General features: G+C 40.5%; 2 protein-coding genes across 7 annotated transcripts in view; one reads left to right on the top strand and one right to left on the bottom strand.

Annotated features, from left to right (window-relative positions):
• Positions 1-12665, bottom strand: part of Hspe1 (heat shock protein family E (Hsp10) member 1) — a 34456-nt gene extending 21791 nt beyond the window's left edge. For 2 of the 5 annotated variants that reach the window (XM_046447311.2, XM_058580350.1), the window contains exon 1: positions 777-937. In XM_046447311.2, the coding sequence (XP_046303267.1) occupies positions 777-836 (60 nt within the window). In that variant the 5' untranslated portion in view covers positions 837-937. Of the gene's footprint in view, positions 1-776; positions 939-10354; positions 10595-10673; positions 10764-11727; positions 11893-12521 lie in introns of those variants that run through there. The other 3 variants (XM_058580351.1, XM_046447313.2, XM_046447312.2) reach the window with 3 other exon arrangements.
• Positions 12666-12815: 150 nt separating this feature from the next.
• Hspd1 (heat shock protein family D (Hsp60) member 1) lies at positions 12816-22799 on the top strand. 2 transcript variants are annotated; one of them, XM_046447309.2, is made up of 12 exons: positions 12816-12953; positions 14116-14291; positions 15628-15880; positions 16344-16426; positions 17717-17812; positions 18276-18369; positions 18764-18932; positions 20205-20304; positions 20766-21011; positions 21329-21503; positions 21631-21809; positions 22179-22799. In XM_046447309.2, exons 2-12 carry the CDS (start codon positions 14118-14120, stop codon positions 22329-22331), a joined length of 1722 nt encoding a protein of 573 aa, XP_046303265.1. In that variant the 5' UTR covers positions 12816-12953; positions 14116-14117; the 3' UTR covers positions 22332-22799. The 2 variants fall into 2 exon arrangements, with proteins under 2 accessions (XP_046303265.1, XP_046303266.1); XM_046447310.1 differs by lacking the exon at positions 12816-12953 and adding an exon at positions 13071-13178.
• Positions 22800-26992: the final 4193 nt, after the last annotated feature.

Raw genomic sequence — 26992 nt, 5'->3', positions numbered from 1 at the left:
GGCTCAGCGGTAGAGCACTTGCCTAGCATGTGCAAGGCACTGGGTTCGATCCTCAGCACCACATGAAAGTAAATAAATAAAGATATTATGTCCAACTACAACTAAAAAACACTGGAAAGTTTAAAATAAATAAATAATATTTTTTTTTAAAAAAAGAATGATATCTAACAAGTCGCAACTTGGTGTTGAAAACTTGCTGGACCAGAAAACAGCTGCAGGGAAGCAGAGGGAGTGATGGTCAAAGGCAAACAACCGGAGGAGGATAAATTATTGCCACCCGCATCCGGCTAGACAAGCTGGATGGGAGCAGACCGGCAGGTACGTCACAAGGCAAGTAGGCAATGGAAGCGGGGAGGAGGTAGGCTGTGTTAGCACCCCCTACCACACCGCCGGCCCTGACCCTAGGAAAACCCCAAGGTCTCCACCTGGCTGGCCGCGCCCCTTCGGCGCCAGTCAGCTGGAACTCATCCCCAAGATCATTACCTGCAGTAGCCGGACAGGCTTACAGCCCGGGGCCGGGGCAGGCACCCCTGTTCCCCACCGCCACGCGCGCCTCACGCCCCCACTCAGTTTTGAGCTCTGCAGGCCTTGAGGGCGGCCACTGCCGCCTCAGCCAGACAGAGGGGCTGAGGCTCCGGAAGAGCAGGCCGGGCACCAGTGCCCCCGCCCGCCAGCCCGCGGCCGGGGCCCAACCTTCCCTCGGCGGCCGCCAGCTTGCAAGCGCGGCACCGCTGGGTACCGAGAGTTCCCTGGCAAGAAAGGTGTGGAGATGATACCTGCGCCTTTGTGCCCGGCCTGTTCCTCCTCAGAACTGCCGTCCCCTCCGCCATGACCATAGTGCCAGAGTCTGGGCGGCTCGAGTCGGTACCCGGATGTAGGGGACGACTGCCTGCGCGGGGGGCGGGGCGCTGAGGCACTCTCGGTCCGGAATCTGGGGAGGGGCGGCACTCTGCGGAACAGCCGTAGTCCGCGCGGGGCAGGACGGGAAGACAGGGAGGAGTCTGAAGTAGGGCGGGCTAGGCAGGGGGAGGGAGGTTCCGGTGTCGACTTGGAGAAATAGTGGCAGGAAGGCTGGGGTTTACGGGCGGTTTGGGGAGGACCGCGGGCGGGCTCCGAGGGTGGTGACCCCTGTGGCAGTGTGCGCGGCTTGCATCACATTTAGGTGCCTCCCCTTGGGCTCTTGTTAATTATATTACAAGGGAAGAGTTTACGCAATGGCGACCGTTTTGGTAAACCCATGTGCAAGCAAAAATTTAAAGAAACTTAATTCTCCCCAAAATCCACCTAAGGGAAGCAAAGTAGAAAACGGACCAGTCTGGGAAAAATAATAAGGAATCTGCATGAAATCGACCCAATCTGAAATTAGACTGGAAATTTGACTACTAAATATTTTGCCACCTGCTGTCTACAAAGCCAAGGACTTTTTCAATGACAAGTTTGCGTAGATAGAAGACGCAGACGGCCATTATAAAATGTAGAGTGGATGTCTGGTATTTTACGTTAGGTGTACTTAGAATTAGCGTTTTTGGAAGTCGGAAGCAGAAGGAAATGACTAGTCCTTGATGGTGGGATTTTTACTTCTTCCAGGATTCCAAGTTTTAAAGTTAAGTTAAAAAAAAAAAAAAGAAGAAGAAAAGAAAAAGAGACAAAGAAAGAAAAATCCTGTTTAGAAAACTTAAGATCCGTTAGGGGCTGGGGATATAGCTCAGTTGGAGAGTGCTTGCCTTGCATGCACAAGGCCCTGGGTTCTGTCCCCAGCACCGCCCCCCCAAAAAAAAGAAAACTTAAGATCCGGTCCAGTGCCCGGTGGCACAGGACTGTCATCCCAGCAACTGGGGAGGCTGAGGCAGGAGGATCAGAAGTTTGAGGCTAGCCTCAGCATTTATTGAGGTCCTAAATAATTTAGAGAGACACCTGTCTCAAAAAGTTTTTTTAAAAAAGGACTGGGGATGTAGCTAAGTGGTAAAGCGCTTCCTGGGTTCAAGGAAAAAAACTTTCTTTTCTCTGTATTTGGGGTTAAACCTGGGGCCTCCTGCGAGCACTGAGTTACATCCCAAGCCCCCATTCACCATTTTTGGTTTTTTGTTTTTTTAAGAGAGAGAGAGAGAGAATTTTAATATTTATTTATTTATTTTTCCAGCGGACACAACATCTTTGTATGTGATGCTGAGGATCGAACCCAGGCAGCACGCCTGCCAGGCGAGCGGGCTACCGCTTGAGCCACATCCCCAGCCTCACCATTTTTGTTTTGGTTTTTGTTTTGAGATAGGGTCTAGTTAAATTGCCTAGGCTAGGGCTGGGGGTATAGCTCAATTGGCAGAGTGCTTGCCTCACCGGCACAAGGCCCTGGGTTCAATCCCCAGCACCACCAAAAAAAAAAAAAAATTGCCTAGGCTAACCTCAAAGTTGAGATCGCCTTCCTCAGCCTCCTGAATAGCTGGAATTACAGTGTGTGCCATCAAACCAGGCAGACTGGTAACTCTTAAATAAGAGTAATGACTTATTTTTTTTCTGCCTAGCACTAGCTCCTATCTGTTAAAAGATTTGCCAGGCTTGGTGGCACATACCTGTAATCCCTGCGACTCCAGAAGCTGAGGCAGGAGGATCACAAGTTAACGGCCAACTTAAGTGTCACAAGGGGGCAAAATTGCGACATGTGCAGTCAAGAGGGAGAAATAAAGAATCTCCATGTGCTTCTGCCCCTTTCAATGCTTTATTCACTCAAATTAATACAGTTTCACTCTATAGGTTCTTAATCAAGAAAACAACAATCCTTAATGTTAGGCACTGCAATAGACATAATCAATTCACAGCAAACAATTCTAGATTAATTATAAGCACTGCAAACTCACTTAATCATGACAGGCTAAGACAGACATTCCCTCTGTGTGCTAAATTCAAAGGTCTTAACCTTAGACTTTATGTCCAGCAGATGCACACTCACTCAAACTGTGGTGATCAGATCTGGAACCAAGGCAGGCTTCTCCTGGTGTGGAGTGGATAACCGGTTGAAGAGAGGGGTCAGGTACTACGGAAAAGTTGCAGCTGTCACAAGGGTCCAGAAGAGGCGGTAGAGTTTGAGAGCAGTGAGGATCATGCAGAGGATCAGGAAAAACGTTGTCAAGTGATGGGATGTCAGTTAGTCCAGGTCCTCATCATGCGGACTGCATCCTTGTTTTGGCTGGTTGAATCCCTATTCATTAGCTCTTTATTTAACAAATTTGGGAGCTTTTGACCCCCCCCTCCCTTTCAATCCTTATTTACCCTGGGGTCAGAAACAGGTAGTCTCCACCCTGATCTTCTTACCTTTCCTCTTATCAGGAGAGGACAGCCTGCCAGAGGCTTCACTCTGTTTATCAGGGTGAGAGGAAGTAACTTGTCTGAGGCCATACTGGAGGGTTCTGTTAGGTGTGCCTAATGAGACTGGAGGTTTCAAACTGGGGTTTTTTAAATGGAGTTGCTTAGGCTCAGGCCTAAGGTCATCCTCACACTCAGCAATTTAGTGAGGCCCTGAGCAGCTCAACAACATCCTGTCTCAAAATGAAAAATAAAAAGAGGGGCTGGGGTTGTGGCTCAGCAGTAGAGCGCTTGCCTAGCATGTGCGGGGCACTGGGTTGATCCTCAGCACCACATAAAAATAAAAAAATAAAGATATTGTGTCCAACTACAATTAAAACATAATATTAAATAAGTAAATAAAAATAAAAAGAGCTAGGGGGCTTGATTTGGGCTCAAGTGGCTGAGCACTTGCCTACCATGTATGAGGCACTGGGTTTGAGTCTCAGCACTACATATAAATAAATAAATAAATAAATGTCCATCAACAACTAAAAAAAAAATTAAAAAAAAAAAAGAGTTGGAGATGTGTTTCAGTTAGGTTAAACCTCAAGTAACCCCCACCAAAGAAAAAAAATTACTCATACAACAAATATTTATTAGGGCTGGGGACATAGCTCAGTTGGTAGAGTGCTTACCTTTCATGCACAAGGCCCTGGGTTCAATCCCCAGCACCACAAAAAAAAAAAAAAAAAAAAAAAAACAAATATTTATTAAGGGCTGGGGATGTAGCTCAGGGCTACAGCACTTGCCCAGCATGCAGAGGACCTGTGTCAATTCTCAGTACTGCAAAAAAACAAAAAAGGCCCACTATGTGGTAGGCACTGAAGTACAAGCATGAAAAGCCCAAGACTTTCACCATATGTTATTTAGAGTTTAACAAAGGAGACGTGCAGATCAGCAATTCTTAACACTAAATGTAGAACATCCTAGGACAAATGACACTCAAAAACTACCTCCCTACCAGAGATGGAGGAAGGATCTGTGAAAAGGCAGAGTTCTTGGTATGTCTCTTGGTCTATAGATGACTCTACCTCATTCTAAGGACTACGTTTAAATTCCACAGATTGTGTGGTAATTTCTCGGAGTGTAAATGGTAGTTACCTACAGTCAAAGGGGGGGTCATTTTAATGTTCTATTAATTCCAGATTTGCTAAATAGTTTCAGCCCATTTTGTGTCAAAGTAAAAAAAAAAATGGATGAATAAATGTTAAACTCAGGAAAAAAATACTCATCATTCTCTTTGGAAAGTCCAATAAATTTGCATGGTGATGTCAATCCTGACCTTGTTCACAGAAGAACCTTGTTCTTTAGGGCTGAAATGTTTCTACTTCACAACCTTCACATTTTCATTCCTCTGTCAGCCTGCAGATTATGATCTTCAAACAAGAAAAATGTTGGGGGTGAGGGGAAAAGAAAATTTAAAATGAGCTTAGTCATGTGTGTTTCAGTGCTTACTTAAGCATGTGCAAGGCCCTGGATTTGATCCCAACCACCACCAGGAAAAAAAAGAAGAAAAGAACTTAATCAGTAATAACAGATGTAATGAAGAGTTACTAGAATATTTCAGGTAAAGGCAATATAAACCAAAGAAAATGACCCTGGACTGAGAATCAATCTAGATTCACTTGACTATTGACTATTCACTTGACTAAGACTTCAAACAAAGACTGGGGGGATATAGCTCAGTGGTAGAGCACTTGCTTAACATATACAAGGTCCTGAGTTCAATCCCCAGTACCACCAAAAAAAGTAAAAGTTTAAGACTTCAAACAAGGTTATCAATTAAAAGCTTCTTAATTTGTAGCCAGATACAGTGACACACATACCTGAGAGAGGAGGATTTTGAATTCAAAGTCAGCCTCAGCAAAAGAAAAGTGCTAAGCAACCCACTGAGACCCTGTTAAGCCTGGGGATGTGGCTCAGTGGTTGAATGCCCCTGAGTTCAATCCCCAGTACCAAAAAAAAAAAAAAAAAGTTTCTTAAATTGTAATGAAGGTTCTACATAGTCCTTTTCCTCTACTGAACAGACTACAAAAGCAAAATTAATATTAAACAGTTTTAGAAGTCTCCTGAAGAAAATATTTTTATAAATCTAAAGTATCATAATTTTCAAAATATCTTCTCTAGTATGAAATTCATTTTGGGAAGTATGTTTCAGGGTGTGTGTGTGTGTGTGTGTGTGTATGTGTGTGAGAGACAGGGATACTGAAGGTTAAATCCAGAAGTGTTCTTTCTGCCTTGATGATTTTTTAAAATTTTAGGATAGGGTCTCATTAAATAGCATAGGCTGGCCTTGAACTTGCAGTTCTTCTGTCTCAGCCCCTGAAGTAGCTGTGATTATAGGGATGTGCCCCCACACCTGGTGACTTTGGGTAATTTTTAAATCAAAGTACAATTCTGCTTTATTTAACAGAAATACATTCTGAGAAATGCATCATTAGGCAATTTTGTCATTGACCGAACATCATAGTGTACTTGCATAAACAAAAATGGCTGAGGTCACTAGGCAATATAATCTTACAAGACCACTGTTTTATATGCAGTTGTTGACTAAAACATTGAGGCACAGGACTATTAAGAGTGAACAAGTAACATATGCAAAGTACAGAGTAAGATGGTGAGAAACATGAATGTTTTAGAGGCTATGATTTTCCTCGAAGACTTTAAGGGCAATATGTAGATTACTATACTACAAAACAGAATGCCTCCAGTGTATAGCAGCTCCTGTTGGTTGCCTATTCATTACCCCTTCCGTTTTTGCAGTCTCTTTGCAAACAGACTTGGATCTTGCTCCTTGTCTGTTTGTTCCTGTGACCAAGGAAAGGTAAATCTCATCTCCAAGTGAGGGATAAATCCCTATTAGCTTAAGCCAATGATTAGTATGGGGTAGGCATTTAACTCCATTTTATCCTAAAGAAATGTTAAGGATGTCTGATGGAGCACTTTGGGAAAAAGTTTTCTTGTTTTCAAAAGGAGATGCCAAAAGAAATGGTTCCTTTTTTCTGTTACTGGGCATTGCCAAGTATGGGACTGTAGCATCAATCCTGGCTTAAAGGAAGTCAGGTCAAGCACAGTTTAGCCAGTGAACAATGTAAGAAGTAGCTGAAATATGCTTTAAAGTATGGGTAGCACTTTCATGAGATATAGGAAATTTCATTGCAGGCCGAGTAAAGTTGAAGCAGCAGAAAACCATAGTAATAATGTACATTCACAGTTGGACAAAACAGTGTCATTTATGATTTTATGCATCTTCAGTAAATTTGCTGAACATTTATCAGTTAATTTTTTTGGATTTAAACTTAGGTAACTGACTGCAAATGATACTAAACTCTTGTGACTTCTCTCTTAGCAATATTCCAAAATATTTAATCAAATTGGTGGCTGCAGTTGTTGGCCTCCAATGATTGTCATCTTCTGGTATTTACACACTTCTGTGATTCTTTCACATTGAATAGGGCTGATTTGAAAAGCCAATAGGATGTTGTTGAATGTGACTTTTGATGTTATGAGACAGTGGGCTTCTGCCTTAGTCTCTTGCCCTATGATCATGGCTTTCAAGTGTGAAGTCAGTCAAGCAGACATATCAGAGGTCTGTGTAGTGAGAAATTGAGGGCTTCTGCCAAAAGCATCAACTTGCTGGCGTGAGTGTATTTTGAAACTGTCTAGCCCAAGTGAAGCTTTCAGATAATGGCAGCCTCATTAGACCCCCAGACTTCGACCAGCTCCCAATTTCTGATCTACTTATATAGTGTGAAATGTTTACTGTTGTGTAAAGCCACTAAGGTTGCAACAGATAATGTAATAGTTTAACTTTCTGGGAAGTAGAATGATCAGAAGAGACAAGTCACAGTATTATCCTCTTAACAGGGTACTTACTTATGTTATTCCCTAAGCAGCTTTTCCAATTTCTTCACATGAAAAGCATGCTATTAATTTGTTTATTGTGTGCCTCTCCTACAGTTCTTGAATCCTCACTGCCTACAATGCCTCCCACATGATTAAAAAGTAACTTAAAAATACTATTAAATAACTGGTCTTTTTGAAGTGACACACAAGCCAGACAATGCCCATTGGTGTTTTTCCAAGTCAACGTCTTAAGGCATTAAATGAGATGAAATTCTGCATAACTTGAGTTAAATTTTACATGGTCAAAGAACTAGGCTTAATCTGTAAAAGAGTAAAGTGGTTTGATACATTGCCTGTTATTTTTTAATAGGAAAATCTCCAGATACAGCCAAGATCAAAATATTAAAAAACAAGGGCTGGGGATATAACTCAGTTGGTAGAGTGCTTGCCTAGCATGCACAAAGCCCTGGATTCTATCCCCAGCATGACAAAACAAAACAAAATTCAATCTGGGCCTAGATTGCAAGTTTGAGGCCAACCTATGCAATTTAGTGAGACCAGTTCAAAATTAAAAAAAACCTAAAAGTGCTGGGAACATAGCTCAGTGGTAGAGTGCTCCTGAGTTCACTCCCCATTTAAGGCCAAAAGTAAAAACGAAAAACTTGAGGGGCTGGAGTTGTGGCTCAGTGGTGGAGTGCTTGCCTTATATGTGTGAGACACTGGGTTCGATTCTAAGCACCACATATAAGTAAATGAATAAGAAAAAAGAAAAACTTGAAACTATGGGAAGAACTTTCAGGTAGTAGACGCTTCAGAATTTGAAATAATACCCAGGAGCCAAAAGGGCTATTAATTATACCAAAATGACTTCCTGCACATACTAAGCAGAAAAAGTCAAAATGATAAACTGTAAGAAAAAAAAAAAATGTATCACAAAAAGGCCTTGAGCCGCTCTCCCCCTTGGCTCATTCTTCAGAGCACTACTTTCACCTTCACCTTCCCTAAAGCTTTGCTTTGCCAGTTTTAAAATAAAGCAGCAACAGCACAGCTTGTCACAAAGAACCTAGGACACTTCAAGGCCATGGCTTTCCCATTTCTCCAACTTACCCACACAAGTAAGTTTTGAGATCAAAGTGTTCAAACCTTGGATTCATCTTTGGAAATTACCTGGTTACACATAAAATGTGAAAGCCCCATCCAAACCTACTAAATCAGGAGATAAATTTATTAACATTTAAGTAATTCTATTGTGATGCTTGCCTAGCAGAATGACTAAATAAATAAATAATATTAAAATAGGGAAAACAACTTTGTCTTAAAAATTTAGGAACTGCATGTTTCAGACCACTATGTTGCTTTTCAACCTTTGCTCAAAAGGGAAATAATTGTGAAGGTAAACCTGGGCTTCAAAACTAGCCTGGGCTGGGGATGTGGCTCAAGCGTAGCGCACTCGCCTGGCATGCGTGCGGCCCAGGTTCGATCCGATCCCCAGCACCACAAAGAAAGATGTTGTGTCCGCCGAAAACTAAAAAATAAATATTAAAATTCTCTCTTAAAAAAAATCAAAACTATCTAGCCTGAGGCAGAGCACGAAATTTATGATCAACTTGAATACTAAAATGCATTTTTTTTGGTACCGGGACAGAACCCAGAGGTGCTTAACCACTGAGCAACATTCCCAGCCCTTTATATTTTTTTAATAGGGTCTCACAAAATTGCTGAGGCTGGATTTGAATTTTCGATCCTCCTGCCTTAGCCTCCATAGTTATGGAGGGATTATAGCATGAGCTATCATGCCCAACAAAAAGCATATTTCTAAATTTGACAAAAATTAAAAACTTGGTAGCCAGGTATAGCAGATACCTGTAATCTCAAGTAACTTGGGAGGCTGAGACATGAGGACAGCAAGACAGAGGCCAAAACAAAGAAAAACTAACTTTAGTATATCAGACATCAACACAAACAGAAATGTATATACATATTAATGGCACATACTACTTTGGCACATGCCTATAATCCCAAAGGTTTGGGAGGCTGAGGTAGGAGGATTTGGGGTTCAAAGCCAGCATTAGCAACTTATGAGGCCCTAAGCAACTCAGCAACTGTCTCTATAAAAAAAAAAGAAACACAAAAAAAGGGCTGGGGATATGGCTCAGTTCAGTCCCTGGTACAAAAGACATAGCCATTAGCTGAGATTGTTGCTTAGGAGTTAACTCTAGAACAGGTTGGAATCTTTTTTTTTTAAGAGTGGAAAGTAGAAGCTTTATTGAGGACAGCAGAAAAGAAGAAAAGACTTCTCCCTGGAGGAAGAAAAGGACTGAAGAGGTGGGAGGTTGGAATCTTAAATTTCTCGCTGTTTATCTCCTTCAGTGAAAATGTTTCATTTTCTTTCTGTTAAATCCAACTTATGGGGGCTGGGATTGTGGCTCAGTGGTAGAGTGCTTGTCTCATATGTGTGAGGCACTGGGTTCAATTCTCAGCACAGCATATAAATAAATAAAGGTCCATCAACACCAAAAAAATTTTTTTTTAAATCAACATACGGTATACTAAATATGTAAGTAATGAACTACCTGTTCCCCAATACCAGTGTTGATCAGCAGAATTAATTCAAATAATGTGTTCTAAATGCTCAGAAGTAGCTAGCAAAAGCCAAAGGATAAAGTTTTAAATAGCATCTTGAAGTCCAAATTCTGGCTTTGATACTTCCTACTGAGAGTCCTTGGTTATTTATTATTACCACCACAAAGTTCCTACCTTGGAAAACAGAAGGCATTCAGCCTATGTTAGTGACTATATCTCGCCTTGCATGTTTTTGCCAAATAGATTAAGTAGTAGTGTTATTTTGAAAACTGGAAATATTCATTCAGGAAATAAATTTTTCAACACAAAAATTAAGAAACGAGGCATTAAAAAAAGAAACAAAACCCAAACAATGGATTCATCAACCAAAGACTATACTACAAGGTTGTTATATTTAAGCCAGAATTTTTAAAAGTATAAATCCATGGCTTTGTATCAGGATGAAACAACTATGTAATAAAGTTAAATTCAACATGAAAAGTCATCTATCTAGAAACCTCCTTTCTCAGAATTTTCTAGATTACTTGAAAAAAGCATAAGCTGGAGAACTCTAAACCACCTTAAGTTATAAAATAAAGACTAACCATTCATTACATATTTTATTTGGAAATGTTTACACAAGTACGGGGAAACTAAGATTTTGAGACAGTGGATGTTATTAGATTATCATCAGTTTATTATAAAAGACACATGGAAATTATTTACATGATGAAAGATCTCAGAACTTCAGTGGAATGGGCAGCTTCATAGGATGCCATTTCAACAGTGATTTGTTTCAGTCTACATACTTTCCAAGAATGTCACCATCTCTAAATAAGAAATAATCCTGCAAATAGAGAAACTATTAGTTAAGACAGCTAAGAGCAAATACTTAACTTCTTTTTAGAACTATTAACTTTACATACCTTGTCATCTAGAACTACTTTGGTGCCTCCATACTCTGGGAGAAGAACTTTATCTCCAACTTTCACACTAACTGGCTGAATCTCTCCACCCTTAAGATAATAAAGATGTTTATCAGCAAATACATCCAGTTCACTTAACTTTTTAAAAAATATATATATATTTTTTTGTAGTTAGACACAATACTTTTTTTTTTTTTCATGTGGTGCTGAGGATGGAACCCAGCACCTTGCATATGCTAGGTAGTGCTCTACCGCTGAGAAACAATCCCAACCCTCACTTAATGAAGGTAACTGGGTGGCTACTTTATACTAGAATTGCAGTTTTTCACAACAAAAACATCACTTTAAAATCCTAATTTGCAATAAGGAACATACTTCAACTAAAACTCAGGTTCTGACTTCAGGGTAAAAACCCAAGGAATTTTACTGGAAAAGCAAAGTTTAACTAACCAAACCTAACTTTAAAATTGTTAAATATTAACATAATCTATGGACACGTGAAATAAAAGGATTTCTTGAAAGTCCTCCTATTCCTAATTCCAGGACAGTTCCTTAGTGGAACTAAGTTTGAGGAGACTGGAACAATGTGGTTATCATATTTGACTCCCAAATATATATAAAAGCATTTACTGTCCGACACTTTTAAAAGCTGGAGGTCTACACAGTTAACTGGAGAAAATTTACAAGGATAAGGTCAACTGTTCCTTTCACAGGTATGCCAACAAAGGTCAATGATTGGAGTTAATTTCAGTGAATTGTTAAAAAACCCAGTGACTTCTTGAGACATAACCTTCTGTCTAGTCAAAAATTTAGAATTTGAAGAAAACGATCATAAGGAACCTACCAAAAAGCTAAGTACAATTTCAACACTGGAAATAAGGACAATTTCAATACACTGGAAATCCCTATCATATAAAACAAGCAAAGTGATTATTTTACAATCACTTTCATTAAAATAAGGTTAGAGATTACCTAGAAAATAACACAAGATTTTCTTACTTCTTTTTCTTGCAATGCACACAAAAATATTAGTTCCACACTGTGGCCCATTTACCTTTCCTTTAGAGCCTGATCCCACAGCTACTACTGTTGCTTGCAATACTTTTCCTTGAGATTTTTCTGGAAGCATAATGCCTCCTTTGGTTACAGTTTCGGCTGCACTCCTTTCGACCAATACTCGGTCAAAAAGTGGAAGAAACTTCCTAAATGCTTGTCCAGCCTGTTTAAAAAAAAATGTTAAAAGAGCTGAAACAACACTATGTAAATTACATTCAACAGACCACACCACTATAAGCATTACATCTAACATGTTGAGTTCAAAGTTAATACCAAAATTTATATTATTCACAGGAGGTGAATTTGAACGTTCCGCTTTATAAATCAAGTTTAATTCCCATTCCCTATGTCCCTTTAGGGTCGTTGTGGCTTCTCGCCATCAGCAACCAGTCTATTTTTAGGGGTAACCTTAGTTTTATTCCAAGGTCAAATATTTTCCGTCCTCAGGTTTTCTGGACATTTTCAGGAAACGATGAAGGTCAATCTTTTTACTTGAGGCCATGCTCTTTCTCCAAGACACACACCCACGAAGGCCCCGCAGAAGCAGGCTGGCAGCCACGCACGCGTCCAAGTTCCCGCCCCCTACCCACCACGCCTGCGGAACGCGTACGTCCAAAAATCTCGCGGTGGAGGAAGGGGTCGAGCGGGGCTCGCCTCCCCGGGGTACAGGTGGGGGCGGTCACCAAGTGGCCCACCATATCACCTACCAGGCCCAAAAGAGGGCCGCTAGGGACTCCCCGTTGGATCCTAACCGAGCAGGATCCGGCGGCTTCCGGGCCACGCAGGACTCACCATGACTCGCGCCGCCGCAGCTCGGACTCTGCTCTCGTGCCGCCGCCGCAAAGAGACTCGCAGTCCGGCCCTCGGAACACGTGAAAAGACCGTCCCGCGCGCACGCGCGATGGACCCTGCCCCGCCCCCGCCCCCGCCCTCGGGAGAGAGGGCGGCCGCGCCAGCGCGCGCCGTGATTCGTCCCAAGGACTCAGCGCAGGCCACTGACGCGAGGGCTGGGAGGCGGAAGAAAAGAGGCGCTCTTTCTAGGCTTTTCTAGGCAGCCAGCCCAGGTGAAAGATCTACCCCTGTTTCCCCTCCCGGAAATGACGCGATTTGACCCTTGACTCTAAGAGAGCGCGGAGCTTTCCGGAAAGTTCTGGAACTGAGAGTGGCCCGGGAACTAGCCTAAGCGGGCAAGAGGACTGGGCCCGCTAGCCTGACCCTGCGCGGGTAGGAGGGGCGGGGCTCGCGAGCAAGTTATGCTGATGGCCGGGCCCGCCGACTCGGAGGGGGCGGGAGCCGCCTGCACGCGCGGTGCCGCAGGGCGGGTGGGGGGGGTAAGGGGTGGCGGAGGGAGGGGATTCGGGCTCATTGCCGTGTGCGCCTTGCACTCTGTCCCTCACTCGCCGCAGACGGTCTGCCTTGCCGCGTGCACTCCCTGCCGACGCCCCGCAGGTACGCGGCCGCCTTGCGCCGCTTCGTTCTAGGACTGGCGACCCCGGAGTAGGCCTTCCTCCAACGCAGACGTCCCTGAGAGTGCCGGCGGGCTACAGCCGGTACTTCTCCACGGCTCTGCGGGCCTAGCCGGCGGAGCCAGGCCTCGCGCGGCCATGAGGGTTCCTATCACGTGCGGACGGTTCGCGGCCCCAGTCCAGGCGTGGGAAGGAGGGCGGACATGCCTGCGGGATAGAATCTGGGGGTAGTAGCTACTTGGGCGCTCATGTGCAACCCGCTCCAGGCCGATTGCGGGGCGCCAAGGCGAGTGGTAGCTTCCGTGAAGGAACTGGTTTTTGCCCCGCTGGTAGCAGAAATACTGTACCTCCTTTTTTGACCTTGCTGGGGGCGTCCTGAAGGGAAGACACGTGGGGCTGCGGAGTGGGCCGGGCGGGTGCCCTCCTCATCGCGGCCTTGGTAATTTGTTCTGATACAGTAACCTCGGGTGGATACTTGGAGACAATTTTTGCTGAGCGGCGTTTTGCATCGCCAAGTATACCTATACTTACGTGCTCACTCGGATTTGTAACCTTCCTCTCTACTCCCACTGCCTGGGTTTCGCAGGGACATTTTTGGAGTGGTTCTTCTTTCAAGGCCATTTTAGCTGTAAAATATTAACTCGTTTGGAGCGACTGGGGTAGGTGGCCACGGGAAAGGAATTGGATATGCTTTGTGCTAGTGCTGTAGGTCAGGCCTGGGGGCGTCTTTTCTAAGCTAGGGTTAGTAACTGTTCTGAAGCTGCCCCTGCGTTCCATGGCTCTGACATAGTGGTGGTTATCAGAGGTCAGCCCACATCAAACGTTGCATGTATTTTATTTTTTTTTTAAACACAGGTGGACATGTCTCTGCTGAGACCCGAGAGTAGTGCTATTATTGATCATCTCCTTTTCTTCCCCAGAAATGCTTCGACTACCCACAGTCCTTCGCCAGATGAGACCAGTGTCTAGGGCACTGGCTCCTCATCTCACTCGGGCTTATGCCAAAGATGTAAAATTTGGTGCAGATGCCCGAGCCTTAATGCTTCAAGGTGTAGACCTTTTAGCCGACGCTGTAGCTGTTACAATGGGGCCAAAGGTATCAGTATTCTTTATTATTTTAATTACAATATTATTAAGTAAGGGATAACGTTTTGTTAATGTAGGTAGTCTCACTGAACTATGGAACAGTACTTAAAAGAATTTGAAGCTATTGTATTTTCTGGGGACGGTTTTTTGTTTTGTCTATCTAGTTGTCTATCTAGATCTAGTGGTCTTAAAACTTAAACTGCTTCAGCCAGATCGACCATTTATTTTGTACAGTGTGTGATGTAATCGGGAAGTAACTCATAGCTCAAGGTGGATTCTTAAAACTTAGAGGTACAATTTGCCTACTTGAAATTTTGGATCTTTTCCCAGTAGTTAATGTTAAGTATAGAGGGATGAAAGAGTATGGCTTATGTCTTACCATATCTCAAATGAGTGTGTGTTTATATTGTAGTAAAATATGCTTAAAAAAAATTTATACTTTATTGTGGATCAGGGCCTCCTGAATGCTGGGCAGTTGTTTTACCCCTGCAATTACATCCCCATCCATTTTTGTTTTATTTTGAGGCAGGTTCTCTAAGGTGGCCTCCAACTTCCTGATCTTCCTGGTGCAGCCTCCTGAGTAGCTGGGATTACAGGCATGTGCCACCCTAGCTAAAATTTTACCCTTTTTTCTTTTTATGTGTATACTTTAGGAGCATTGATTACATTTTCATTGTGCAACCATCTCTGCCATCCATCTCCACAACTTTTTTCATCTGCACTTGGAAAACTATTGCCCATAGATAATAGTGTGTTTATGCCATCACTTGTTCCAAAGCACATATAAAATTCTATATCATTGAATACTGAGTGGCAATATTTTGAGGAAGCCTTTGAAGGTGGTATGCAGCCAAGTGATGCTTCTTTTATCTGCTCAGTTATAAAATATTCCATTTCACATTCAGGAATAGAAAGTAGTAGCTTGGTTGAGATCCCAACACTTCCAGTCCTATACGTGCTGTGTTTAATGTTTAGTAAACCTGGAAGAGCAGACTGTTTAATGATGGTTATTATTTTGTTGAATTTAAAGCAAACAGGCATTAGCCAAAACTTAAGTGTGAAATATTTTAATAATGTTCTGGAATTTTATAGTTTGTCTTGTGTTCTTGTTCATTTTATGACATCTTTTAGTCCCTAGGATTTTTACCTCCCATAATACCTCATTCAAAGTTAATGCTCTTGGCAGAGAAGTGGAGAGGTCATTTTGTCTGTAAACCAAGAATGTGGATGAACTTGCCCTTGAGGTTCATATTGTGGGACTGATACGAATGACACAATTTGTATTGAGGATTTTAAATAGTTGCCCAAAGTGATCTTGTCATATTTTTTTCCCTCTGCAATTATAGGGAAGAACAGTAATTATTGAACAGAGTTGGGGAAGTCCCAAAGTAACAAAAGATGGTGTGACTGTTGCAAAGTCAATTGATTTAAAGGATAAATACAAAAATATTGGAGCTAAACTTGTTCAAGATGTTGCCAATAATACAAATGAAGAGGCCGGGGATGGCACCACCACTGCTACTGTACTGGCACGCTCTATTGCCAAAGAAGGCTTCGAGAAGATTAGCAAGGGTGCTAATCCTGTGGAAATCAGGAGAGGTACGAATGTCTTTATTTCACTATTTCTAAAAATACTACTTTTTGGAAGTAAGACTTCTTTTCTGTCATACAATGGAGTGAGAGGTGTTGAGTAAACCTTAGAGACAGGCAACATACTTTAATTAGAAAGACTTGAAATTATACCCATGGACCTTTTCTTGGTCCGGTTTTCAAAATAATTTTGGTATTGTGAGACTCGGTTTACTAGGTAAATCTTAAGTTACTGCTTCATTGCGTATTATCCAACTCCATGTGATTAGGGAAAGCACTGGTACAAAAGCTGTATACAGGCTTAATTAAGGGATTAAAATATTAGTCATGAGCTGGGAGTGTAGCTCAGTGGTAGAGTGCTTGCCTGGCATGCATAAGAACCCTTGGTTCAGTGTGTAGTACCAGTAAATAGTCACCTCAGTATTTCTACTGTACATGGAAGTAATGAAACCAATATATGTTTTTGAACTAGGTGTGATGTTAGCTGTTGATGCTGTAATTGCTGAACTCAAGAAGCAGTCTAAACCTGTGACAACTCCTGAAGAAATTGCTCAGGTAAGGACATTTTGTAATGTTATGATAAGGGTTTGCTTTTAGTGATATGTATGGGTTGGTATGTTATTGTTTTGGTTTTTTTCATACTTGGGATTGAATCCAGGGGTGCTTTAACACTGAGCTACATCCTCCAATCCTTTTTATTTTCTGTTTTGAGGCAGGTCTTCCTGAGTTGCCCAGGCTGGGTTATCCTCTTTCTTTAGCATCCCCAGTTGCTGGGTTTGCCTGCTAATGCCACCATGCCCTGCACTTCTAAAATGTTTTTAAAATTCTCTTGCCATAATTTGTGCTTGAGATAAAACCAGGGCCTTTGCACATGCTAGGCAAGACCACCAATTCACATCCCTAGCCCTGTCATTTAGATCTTTATGGGTTATTCTGTGTGGCTGTAAAATGGATTCATACACACATGAACATGTTCTTGATTCTTGTCAGTTATGCTTTTACTTGCAATGCTAGGGATTGAATCTAGGGTCTTTCATGTGACAGGCAAGCACTCTTATTATGGAGCTATACTCCTACCCTTGATGTCAATTTATGATATCACCTCATTTGCCAACAAAAAATGAGATCAGTTTTTTCTTGCTGTTTTTGTTTAAGATAATGTATTTGGGCTGGGGTTGTGGCCCAGCAGTACAGTGTTTGCCTAGCATGCACTTTGGGTTCGAGCCTCAGCACCACATAAAATTAAGTAAAATAAAAGTATTGTGGAAGGGCTGGGATTGTGACTCAGTAGGTAGCACACTTGCCTGGCATGTGTGAGGCATTGGGTTCGATTCTCAGCACCGCATATAAATAAATAAAAAGTATCAGCAACTAAAAAAAAATAAAGAAAAATAAAGGTATTGTGTCCAACTACAATTAAGAAATAAATATTTTTTTAAAAGATAGTGTATTTATTCCGTCTTCAAAGTAATAAATTTAAAAAGCACTGAACCAGAGAATCAATATTTGATTAAATCTACCACATACACACCTATAATCCCAGCTACTGGGGATCTGAGGCAGGGGTTTCCAAAGTTCCACACCAGCCTGAGCAACAAGACTTGGTGTCAAAATTAAAAACAAACAAACAAAAAACCAAGTTTTAAAGGCCTGGGGTGTTGCTTATATATTGTTACGTGTGAGGTCTCGGGTTCAATATCCAGTATGGAAAAGAAAAAATTATGTAGTGAATTCCCCTTTCTTCTGGATAGAAGTATCAGTTTGGAAGCTACTAGGAAACTCCAAGGGTATTGATTGAGGACAATAGCATTACCATTTAATTTTGAGGAGTAACAATTATTTCAGGTTGCTACCATTTCTGCAAATGGAGACAAAGAAATTGGCAACATTATTTCTGATGCAATGAAAAAGGTTGGAAGAAAGGGTGTGATTACAGTAAAGGTAAGTGTTTGGTTTTTTGTTTTGAGACAGGGTCTTGCTTTATCGCCCAGATGGGCCCTAAACTCTTCCTTTTTCCCAAGTAGCAGGAACCATTAACATGTGCCACTGCATCTGCTTGGCAACTGTGTATTTTTAACTATAGCTTGAATGAGGTGTCTGGTAATTGAAACTTTACTTAATGTGTTCTCATCTCTACGGAGTTTAGTACTTACTGGGTTTTGTGTGAACTAATAGCTTTGGTTTCCTGCAATGAATCTGTTCTGAGTTAGGTAATACTGTTTCCCCTGGAAGAATTATTCAAATATATATTTTGGGAAATTGTTGCAGAATTGGGGTTGAATGCTCTAGGCATTTGCATACTTCTTTCTAAATGAGTTATGACCAGTGGGTTGTATTGTTATTAATTTGGTCTGTAATTCCAAGTTTTGTGAAGTCCTATATCTAATTCTTTGACTTTTGATAGGATGGAAAAACACTTGAGGATGAATTAGAAATTATTGAAGGCATGAAGTTTGATAGAGGTTATATCTCTCCGTACTTTATTAATACATCAAAAGGTAAGAGCAAAACTTTAAAAATACACCTCACTAGTATAGGTGTTAATTAGTTGGTAGCACACCACTAGAAAGCATTTGTAATATTTTTTCTTAACATTTGTTAGTTATAGGTGGACACAATATCTTTATTTTATTTTACGTGGTACTAAGGATCAAACCCAGTACCTCACACATGCTAGGCAAGTGCTAAATCCTCTAAGACACAACCCCAGCCCAGATTTGTGATATTTTAAAAGTTAATATTATAGTAAGCGAAGAAGGAAAAAATATGGACCTTTTCACCACTTTTTTAATAATGGTATTGAAGCATTGTTTTAACTTTTCATTAAATAAGTTGTAGTCGAATTATTCTCAGTAGTGAAATGTTGATGTAAAACATACATTGTTTTTGCAGGTCAGAAATGTGAATTCCAGGATGCTTATGTTCTGTTGAGTGAAAAGAAAATTTCTAGCGTCCAGTCCATTGTACCTGCTCTTGAAATTGCCAATGCTCACCGTAAACCATTGGTCATAATTGCTGAAGATGTTGATGGAGAAGCTCTAAGTACACTTGTTTTGAATAGGTAATAGGCAGTGTATGTGGTTTATATTTCTAGGGGAAAAATTAATTTATATTTCTGTTTGAGATATTAATTTTGTGTCTCCACATTTGATTCACTTATGTTTTTCAGTACAGGAGGTTGAACCCAGGGGTGCAGAACCACCAAGCTACATCCCCAGCCCTTTTCTTAAAAAAAAGTCTTACGTTGCTTAGGGCTTTGTTAAGTTGCTAAGGCTGGCCTTGAGCTTTCCATCCTCCTGCCTCAGCCTCCTGGATCTTTAGGTTTACAGGAGTGTGCTACCATGCCTGGCTTGATTAACTTGTTTGTAGCTAGGGTAATAAAACAATGTTAGGCACTTCATGTCATGTGTAAACATTAATAAACGATCTGAAAGAAATTAGCGATCAAAGTGAGTTCTTCACTAATCTGTATTTAAATATCACTTTAAAATTTAATACAAGTAATGTTCATGCTATAAACATAATCTCAAGCATTAAGATTTTTTAATCTTAGAATTGAGGTATATCCAACCCAATACTTTCCTAGTTTTGTTATAGTGAAAATGTACAAATTAATTAGCAAGTGTATTTCAGATACAAAATACCTTGAGTTGATCGAAAAGTTTTATGTGAGCTTGCTTAATGTGGAGTATCTTCCTTAGCTTAGGTTTCCAGAGTGTGGGGAGTAGGGAAGTCAAGAAAAACCTTGTAGATAGTGAAACTTGAAGCCTACCTACCTTGGTGTTTTGTTTTGTTTGGTAGTTGTTTTGATTTTTGTGGTGCTGAGTGTTGAACCCAGGGCCTCACATGTGCTAGGCAAGTACTATATACCATGAAGCTACATCCACTTCCCCTAAAGCCTACAGAGTTTTTATTGAATCATTTACTGATAGCTGTGAAGTTGATATCTGATTCACTTGGCATGGCATATCATCACAGCTTACTGTTCTGATTTCTGTCTGTCTCAGTACTATAGACCAGCTCTGAGTCAAATCTAAATATTCCTTCTGTTCTACAATCTGCTTTCAGATGGACATTTCTTTGATTTTGTATTCCAAGTATTCATTTACCTGATAAAATTTCAGGTAAATTTAATGCCACCATCAGCTTTATATAACATTTATTTTAAAGGAATCCATTCAGAACATTGCTTGTTCATACTAACTAACTTTTGTTATAATATTAGAAAGAAAAACCAGTGGCAGCAGTCCTAAGTAATAGTACTGCAACTTAAGGGGAACTAAGCTGGGTATTTTTATTCTATTTAAATCTTATCGTTAATTGTTCTTAACAGGCTGAAAGTTGGTCTTCAGGTTGTGGCAGTTAAAGCTCCAGGTTTTGGTGACAACAGAAAGAACCAACTTAAAGATATGGCTATTGCTACTGGTGGTGCAGTAAGTTAAATGTGATGTTCACTTACTGAATGTTATTTATACTTCCAGGTCTGAAATGTATGAGTAAATGTCTACTATCTGTTTCTGTTGGATGTTTGGAAAGTGGGAGTTAGATTGGGTTCCCTTTCTTTCGTTGCAATTAGTCTGGCATAAGAATGGGTTTACTGACTATATCTGTTTTCAGTTTTGAAGGAATATGATAGAATGGATATAGAACTTGAGGAATTTAGACTGGGTGGTGTTTTCTTTCTCAAATAATACTAATGACAGTTGTGATGATCAAGTGAGAAGTTGGAAATGCAATGAAAGACTATTCAAATCTTGTTCTGACCTAGTAGTAGCTTTGAAAAACTATGTGGTATTTCAAGATGTTTCTCCTGTCAAAATACTTGCATTAATAAACTTGGTACAAAGGAAGACACTGTAACTTATAGGCATTCACTTTGTAATGTTTTTTGTAGGTGTTTGGTGAGGAGGGTTTGACCCTAAATATTGAAGATGTTCAGCCTCATGATTTAGGAAAAGTTGGAGAGGTCATTGTCACCAAAGATGATGCCATGCTTTTGAAAGGAAAAGGTGATAAAGCTCAAATTGAAAAGCGTATTCAAGAAATTACAGAGCAATTAGAAACGACAAATAGTGAATATGAAAAGGAAAAACTGAATGAACGACTGGCAAAACTTTCAGATGGAGTAGCTGTGCTCAAGGTAAGATTTATTATAGGGGGTAAAGTGTCTTGGCTTCTTGAGCCTTTTTTTTTTTTTTTTTTTTTTTAATAAATATTTATGGGATTAACTTGGTCGTGGAAATTCTGATTTCTTGCCCCAAACATTTCTTTTGTGAGAAAGGATCTCAGTTGCAGAGGCTGGCCTTGAACTTGGGATCCTCTAGCCTGGGCCTTCCAGTTAGCTGGGGTTATAGGTATATACCACCATGGCTGGCCCTGGGTGCTTTTTAAAAATGATCTGGCGTCTACATCTTGAATGGGAGAGACCATACTACTTGGAATTCTTTTAACATTTAGGTTGGTGGGACAAGTGATGTCGAAGTGAATGAAAAGAAAGACAGAGTTACAGATGCCCTCAATGCTACAAGAGCTGCTGTTGAAGAAGGCATTGTTCTGGGTGGGGGCTGTGCTCTGCTTCGGTGCATTCCAGCCTTGGACTCACTAACTCCAGCTAATGAAGATCAGAAAATTGGTAAAGAAACAAAACTTTCAAATGAGTTTACTTGAAGCCTGATTTTGGTTTTCTGAATAACTGAAGTAGAATAATATAGTGATAGTAATGAAAGAAAGTAAATTTGCTAAAAATTGCTTTTTTGCAGGTATAGAAATCATTAAAAGAACACTCAAAATTCCTGCAATGACTATTGCTAAGAATGCAGGTGTTGAAGGCTCTTTAATAGTGGAGAAAATTCTGCAGAGTTCCTCAGAAGTTGGCTATGATGCTATGCTTGGAGATTTTGTGAATATGGTAGAAAAAGGAATCATTGATCCAACAAAGGTAAGTAGTTAAATATTTTTAGTTGTAGATGGACACAATATCTTTATTTTTGTTTATCTTTGTGTGGTGCTGAGGATTGAACCCGGGGCCTCGTGTGTGAGGCAAGCACTCTACCACTGAGCTACAGCTCCAGCCCTAGTAGAATATTTTTTAAAAATTCTTTTAGAAGGGGCTGAAGTTTTAGCTCAGTGGGGGAGCGCTTGCCTATCACATGTGAAGCACTGGGTTCAATCCTCTGTACCACATTAAAAAAATAAGTAAAATGAAGGTATCTTTTAAAATTCTTTTAACAACACAATATGAGACAAATTTAATTATCATAACTCATTTTTCTAAGAGAAAAATAACATTTCATTACACTTTTTCTAGGTTGTAAGAACTGCCTTATTGGATGCTGCTGGAGTTGCTTCTCTGTTAACCACAGCAGAAGTCGTAGTCACAGAAATTCCTAAAGAAGAAAAGGACCCTGCAATGGGTGGAATGGGTGGAATGGGAGGTGGTATGGGAGGTGGCATGTTCTAATTCTCAGAATAGTGCTTTACCATTATTAATGAACTGTGACAGGAAGCTCAAGGCAGGGTTCCTCACCAATAACTTCAGAGAAGTCAGTTGAAGAGAATGACTGAAGAAAAGGCTGGTTGATGTTTAAGAAAATCACTATAACCATCAGTTACTGGTTTCAGTTGACAGTATATAATGGTTTACTGCTGTCATTGTCCATGCCTACAAATAATTTATTTTGTATTTTTGAATAAAGACATTTGTACATTCCTGATACTGGGTGCAAGAGCCATGTACCAATGTACTGCTTTCAACTTAAATCATTGAGGCATTTCTACTACTATTCTGCTAAAATCAGGATTTTAGTGCTTGCTATCACCAGATGAGAAGTTCAGAAGCAGCCTTTCTGTGGAGAATAATTGTGTACAAAGTAGAGAAATATCCAATTATGTGACAACCTTTGTGTAATAAAAATTTGTTTAAAGTTAATATTTGTGTTAGCTTTTACATTAAGTTGGAGAGGAGGGACAGCTTGCATGTGTAAAACACTTCACCAATAGTATTTTCATGTAGCTCTTTTTTTGCACACTGAATTGCATCATTACATTGGTAATTGGAAGAATTTTAAAAGAAGGCAGGAAACCTAATGGGGGAAATGTTGGGTGTATTGAGACCTGGTCATAATAGGCAGTCTGTTGTTTCTTGTGGGAGTTAGGAGTTCTTGCTGGGTGCCCACAAATGAACAAAGCCTACTAAGTCTTACTTTTGTAAGGGGTGTGCCATTCCAGCATGGAGAATTTGGATATGCTAAGCAAGCACAATATTGAGCTACATCCCAAAGCACTTCATTATTTTTTAATAACTTGAAATAGACATCAAGTACACTGAGCCAGAACCTATCTTGAAGCTGCAGAATGTATACCTCTACGTGTGGGAAAGGATTTTACTAAGCTTGGCACTGGGCTGCTCCTCTAAACTAGGCATTGAGGCATATGTTCTTACTGTCTTGTAGGGGATTGAACCCAGGGCCTAGTACACAATAGGCAAGTGCTCTGCTGTCCTTAAGGATGTAAGTTGGGCAGAAGTAGAGTCCCGTTTAAAAAGGAAAAGTTGATCACAGATGAGAAATCTTAAGTCGAAATCTTCCACCTAGTTACCAGAGCAAGGTATTCTTAGTTGACTAAGTCACAGATTTGAGGAGACTAAATGACCTGTTATTTAACAAATAAGAGGTCAAGTGAGGTTTTTAGAAAAGGAAGGGGGGGTGCTGGGGTTGTGGCTCAGTGGTGGAGCACTTGCCTTGCGTATGTGAGGCACTGGGTTTGATTCTTAGCACTGCATATAAATAAATGAATACAATAAAGGTCAACAAAAATTTTAAAAAATGAAGAAATGCCTTAATATTAGGATTTGTAGGAAGAATTTATCTTCTAGGTAATTGTTTCAAGAGAATTCAAAAAGGCTGCAGCCAGAGAGATGTGGAAATTTCTTTTTTTTCTTACCCTTAAGTGCAAACACCCGTGGTCATAGTTAATGGAATTGTGTAGATCATAGTCTTAATCCTTTCCATTCTACTTCTTTCAAAGTAGAAAATGATTAATAAACCCATTTTTAGGCCAGGCTCATGACAAAAGATGAAAGGGACTTTAATCCAACCTCCACCTCCCAAATATCCAATAGAAAAAGACAATATCTGGGCTGGGGATGTGGCTCAAGTGGTAGTGTGTTTTCCTGGCATGTGCAGGGTACTGGGTTCGATCCTCAGCACCACATAAAAATAAAGATGTGTCCACCGAAAACTAAAAAAAAAATATCTAAAAAAAAAAAAAGAATATCTATCCATGAAAAGCATGTTCTACCTTCTGTGATAACAGAAATTTGGGGTAGGTTCTAGAGGGGCAGGAATATCAACAACAGTATTTAGTCAAGATAGTAGAGCACAGCCTCGCACGTGAGGCACTGGGTTCAATCCTCAGCACCATGTAAAAAAATAAAGGTATTATGTCTATCTACAACTAAATTTTTTTTTTTAAATTATTAAAGATGTCAGTTTGCCTAAGAAAACAGGTATTTATTTAGATCCCTTGAAGAAACCTGATGCAAGACAGTTCATGGACATTCCCTGTGAAACCACTCACAAAATGTCAAGAGAGATTGACCTGAAGAGAAAAGCAGCATGGAATGGCCTTATTGTGAAAACAAGCAGGATTTAATTGCCTTTCTGCCAAGGATCTATATGTACAAAGGAGGGGCTTTTCAAATAAAAATGTCCAGAATTATGTAGAGAGAGGGGAAGCAAACAATGATCCAATATTTAGCCCCAATCATGGAAATAAATCTGGATAAAACAGGAATAACCGATGGGAAATGCCCCCTTAGAGTCAGATCCTGCTGACTCAGGAAAATTCTTGAGGAAATGAAACATTTCTACTTTAACTGAGATAGCCCCTGCTAGGCTCAAGAGTTTGGAGCATCCAAAAACCTTTAGTTTGGGGCCTATGATTTAGGTATCTTCCTAGTTCTTACAGCAACAAATTCAGTATGATCATTTTCAAACTTGGTTAAATGCTGGGAACTATCAATGTTGGGAGGTAAGATGCCAATTGTGGTGCGTACCTGTAATCCCAGTGACTCAGTAGCACTGCAAATTCTAGGCCAGCCTCAGCAATTTAGTGAGATCCTGTCTCAAAAAATATAAAAGGGCTGGGGATGTAGCTCAGTGGCAAAGTATCCCTGGATTCAACCCTCATACTTTAAAAAATGAAACATTACACACCTGTAATTCCAGAGACTCAGGAGGAAGAGGCCGCAGGATTGCAACAATGATGCCTACCTGGCAACTTGGACCTTGTCTCAAAATGAAGGACCGGAGATGCTCAGTGCTTGCCTAGTATGCATGAGGCCCTGGGTTCAATCCCTAACAACCTCCCCGCAAAATAATGGAAACAGGCTTCCTAGGATACCATGGTTTGTGATGGGAAAAAAATCAAATGGATCTAGAACAGTTATAGCTTGAGAGCATGAATACTTTCAAAAACATCCAGAAAAGTCATGCATTGGTGCACATGGGTCATCCCAGCTACTCCAGGGGCTGAAGCAGGAGGATCACAAATTCAAGGTCAGCCTCAACAATTGAGACCCCAACTCAAAACAAAAAGGACTAGGGCTGGGGGCTGGGGTTGTGGCTTAGTGGTTAAGCGCTCACCCAGCACGTAGCATGTGCGAGGCCCTGGGTTTGACCCTCGCCACCACATAGATAAAAGTATTGTGTACACTCACAACTAAAAAAATTATATACATACATATAAAATAATAATTTAAAAACCAAGAGAATTTTATAAATTGGATTTGCAATTTTAATTAAATGTTTAGAAATCCTTAGGTTTGCAATACTTAAATGCTCAGGGAAATTTATTTTGCTAATTCCATATAGTATGTGAATATTTAAAGGAATGTTTAATTTTTAAAGTACAATAAATTCATAAGATTAATTAAGTATTAAGAACAAATAAAATTATTCTGCTCCCTGTTCCAAGAGAAAATATTAAAAAATGATTGGCCTCACAAACAAGGAACACATAAGGAATTCCTGGTCACTAAGGGAAAAGAGTAACAGCCAATACAGTGTAGTACTTAAGTGTTTGTGATGGGAAGAAAAACAAATAAATCTATTTAGAAAGACTGAGCCTGAGAAAAGAGAGCTAGAGTAAGGCAGAGAACTAAAAATAGATTAAGGGAGCACCTACACTGCAAACTTCGACTCTTGGCTCTTTTCTAACTGCTAAGTGTTTGAGTGCTTGTCCCCTCCAATCAACTATAAAACAATGACATATTCTGACACTACAAATTAAAAATCTAGCTCTCAGTCACCCTTTCTCAGAAAGCCGCAAAAGGATTTCCTTCAGCATTAAGGGAGTAAATAAAAATTTAAAAAGGCCAAAAGATTCAGGAAATAGGGGCCCAAAATTAGAGAGATGAAGGAAATCTTACAACGAGACTGCAGGAAATCCCTAAGATTACAGCTTAACAACATTCTAGAGGGCAACCAGTTCAGATTGGAGCAGGAAGATAAAGGCTTGGCTACAAATAATTGTGTACCTAACTAAAAGTGACTTGAACACTAGAAGTCTATTATCTCCCATAAGCAGAAGTGTAAAGTTGGTACTACAAGTTAGCCTCTGAAATAATTGGGTCCTCCCCATAGTAAAAAGTGGAAGATGTAGCCACAAACCTCAGGTCCTCAAACAGTAAAAAAAGAAAAAAACACCACCAAGGAAGAGAATTTCTAAGGTTCCTTCTACAAAGAGAATAATTTTACCAAGCAATCCCACTGCTATAATCTTCTAAGATACCACTGACCAGGTAAGTTTATAAAGTTGGTGATTTCTTTCCCCTTAAAATATGTGGCTGGGCATGGTGGTGCATGCATATAATCCCTGCAGCTCAGGAGGCTGAGACAGGAGGATCCTGAGTTCATTAATCAACTCAGTGAGACCCTGTCTCTAAATAAAATACAAAATAGGGATGGGGATGTGGCTTAGTGGTTGAGTGGCCCTGAGTTCAATCACTGGTAGTGGCCCCCCCCCCCCAAAAAAAAAAGAAAAAAAAAGATGGAAAGAACAGATGACAAATTTTAAATCAATAGGTCCTGGTCTCAAGATTGTTGGACCAGGTCAGGCAAA

This window comes from Marmota monax, unplaced genomic scaffold (genome assembly GCF_021218885.2).
Source record: "Marmota monax isolate L192 unplaced genomic scaffold, Marmota_monax_Labrador192_F-V1.1 WCK01_AAM20220418_F8-fsc00007, whole genome shotgun sequence".
NCBI classification, from domain to species: Eukaryota; Metazoa; Chordata; class Mammalia; order Rodentia; family Sciuridae; genus Marmota; species Marmota monax.
The sequence above is the reverse complement of the archived record's forward strand: the minus strand, read 5'-3'. Positions and strand labels throughout refer to the sequence as shown.

Bases quoted from the DNA above. Each gene is read 5' to 3' on its own strand.
- Hspd1 (XM_046447309.2), top strand. From the start codon at position 14,118: ATGCTTCGACTACCCACAGTCCTTCGCCAGATGAGACCAGTGTCTAGG. The intron at 14,292-15,627 runs GTATCAGTATTC...CTGCAATTATAG, and splicing joins CTGTTACAATGGGGCCAAAG to GGAAGAACAGTAATTATTGA. The intron at 15,881-16,343 runs GTACGAATGTCT...TTTTTGAACTAG, and splicing joins TCCTGTGGAAATCAGGAGAG to GTGTGATGTTAGCTGTTGAT.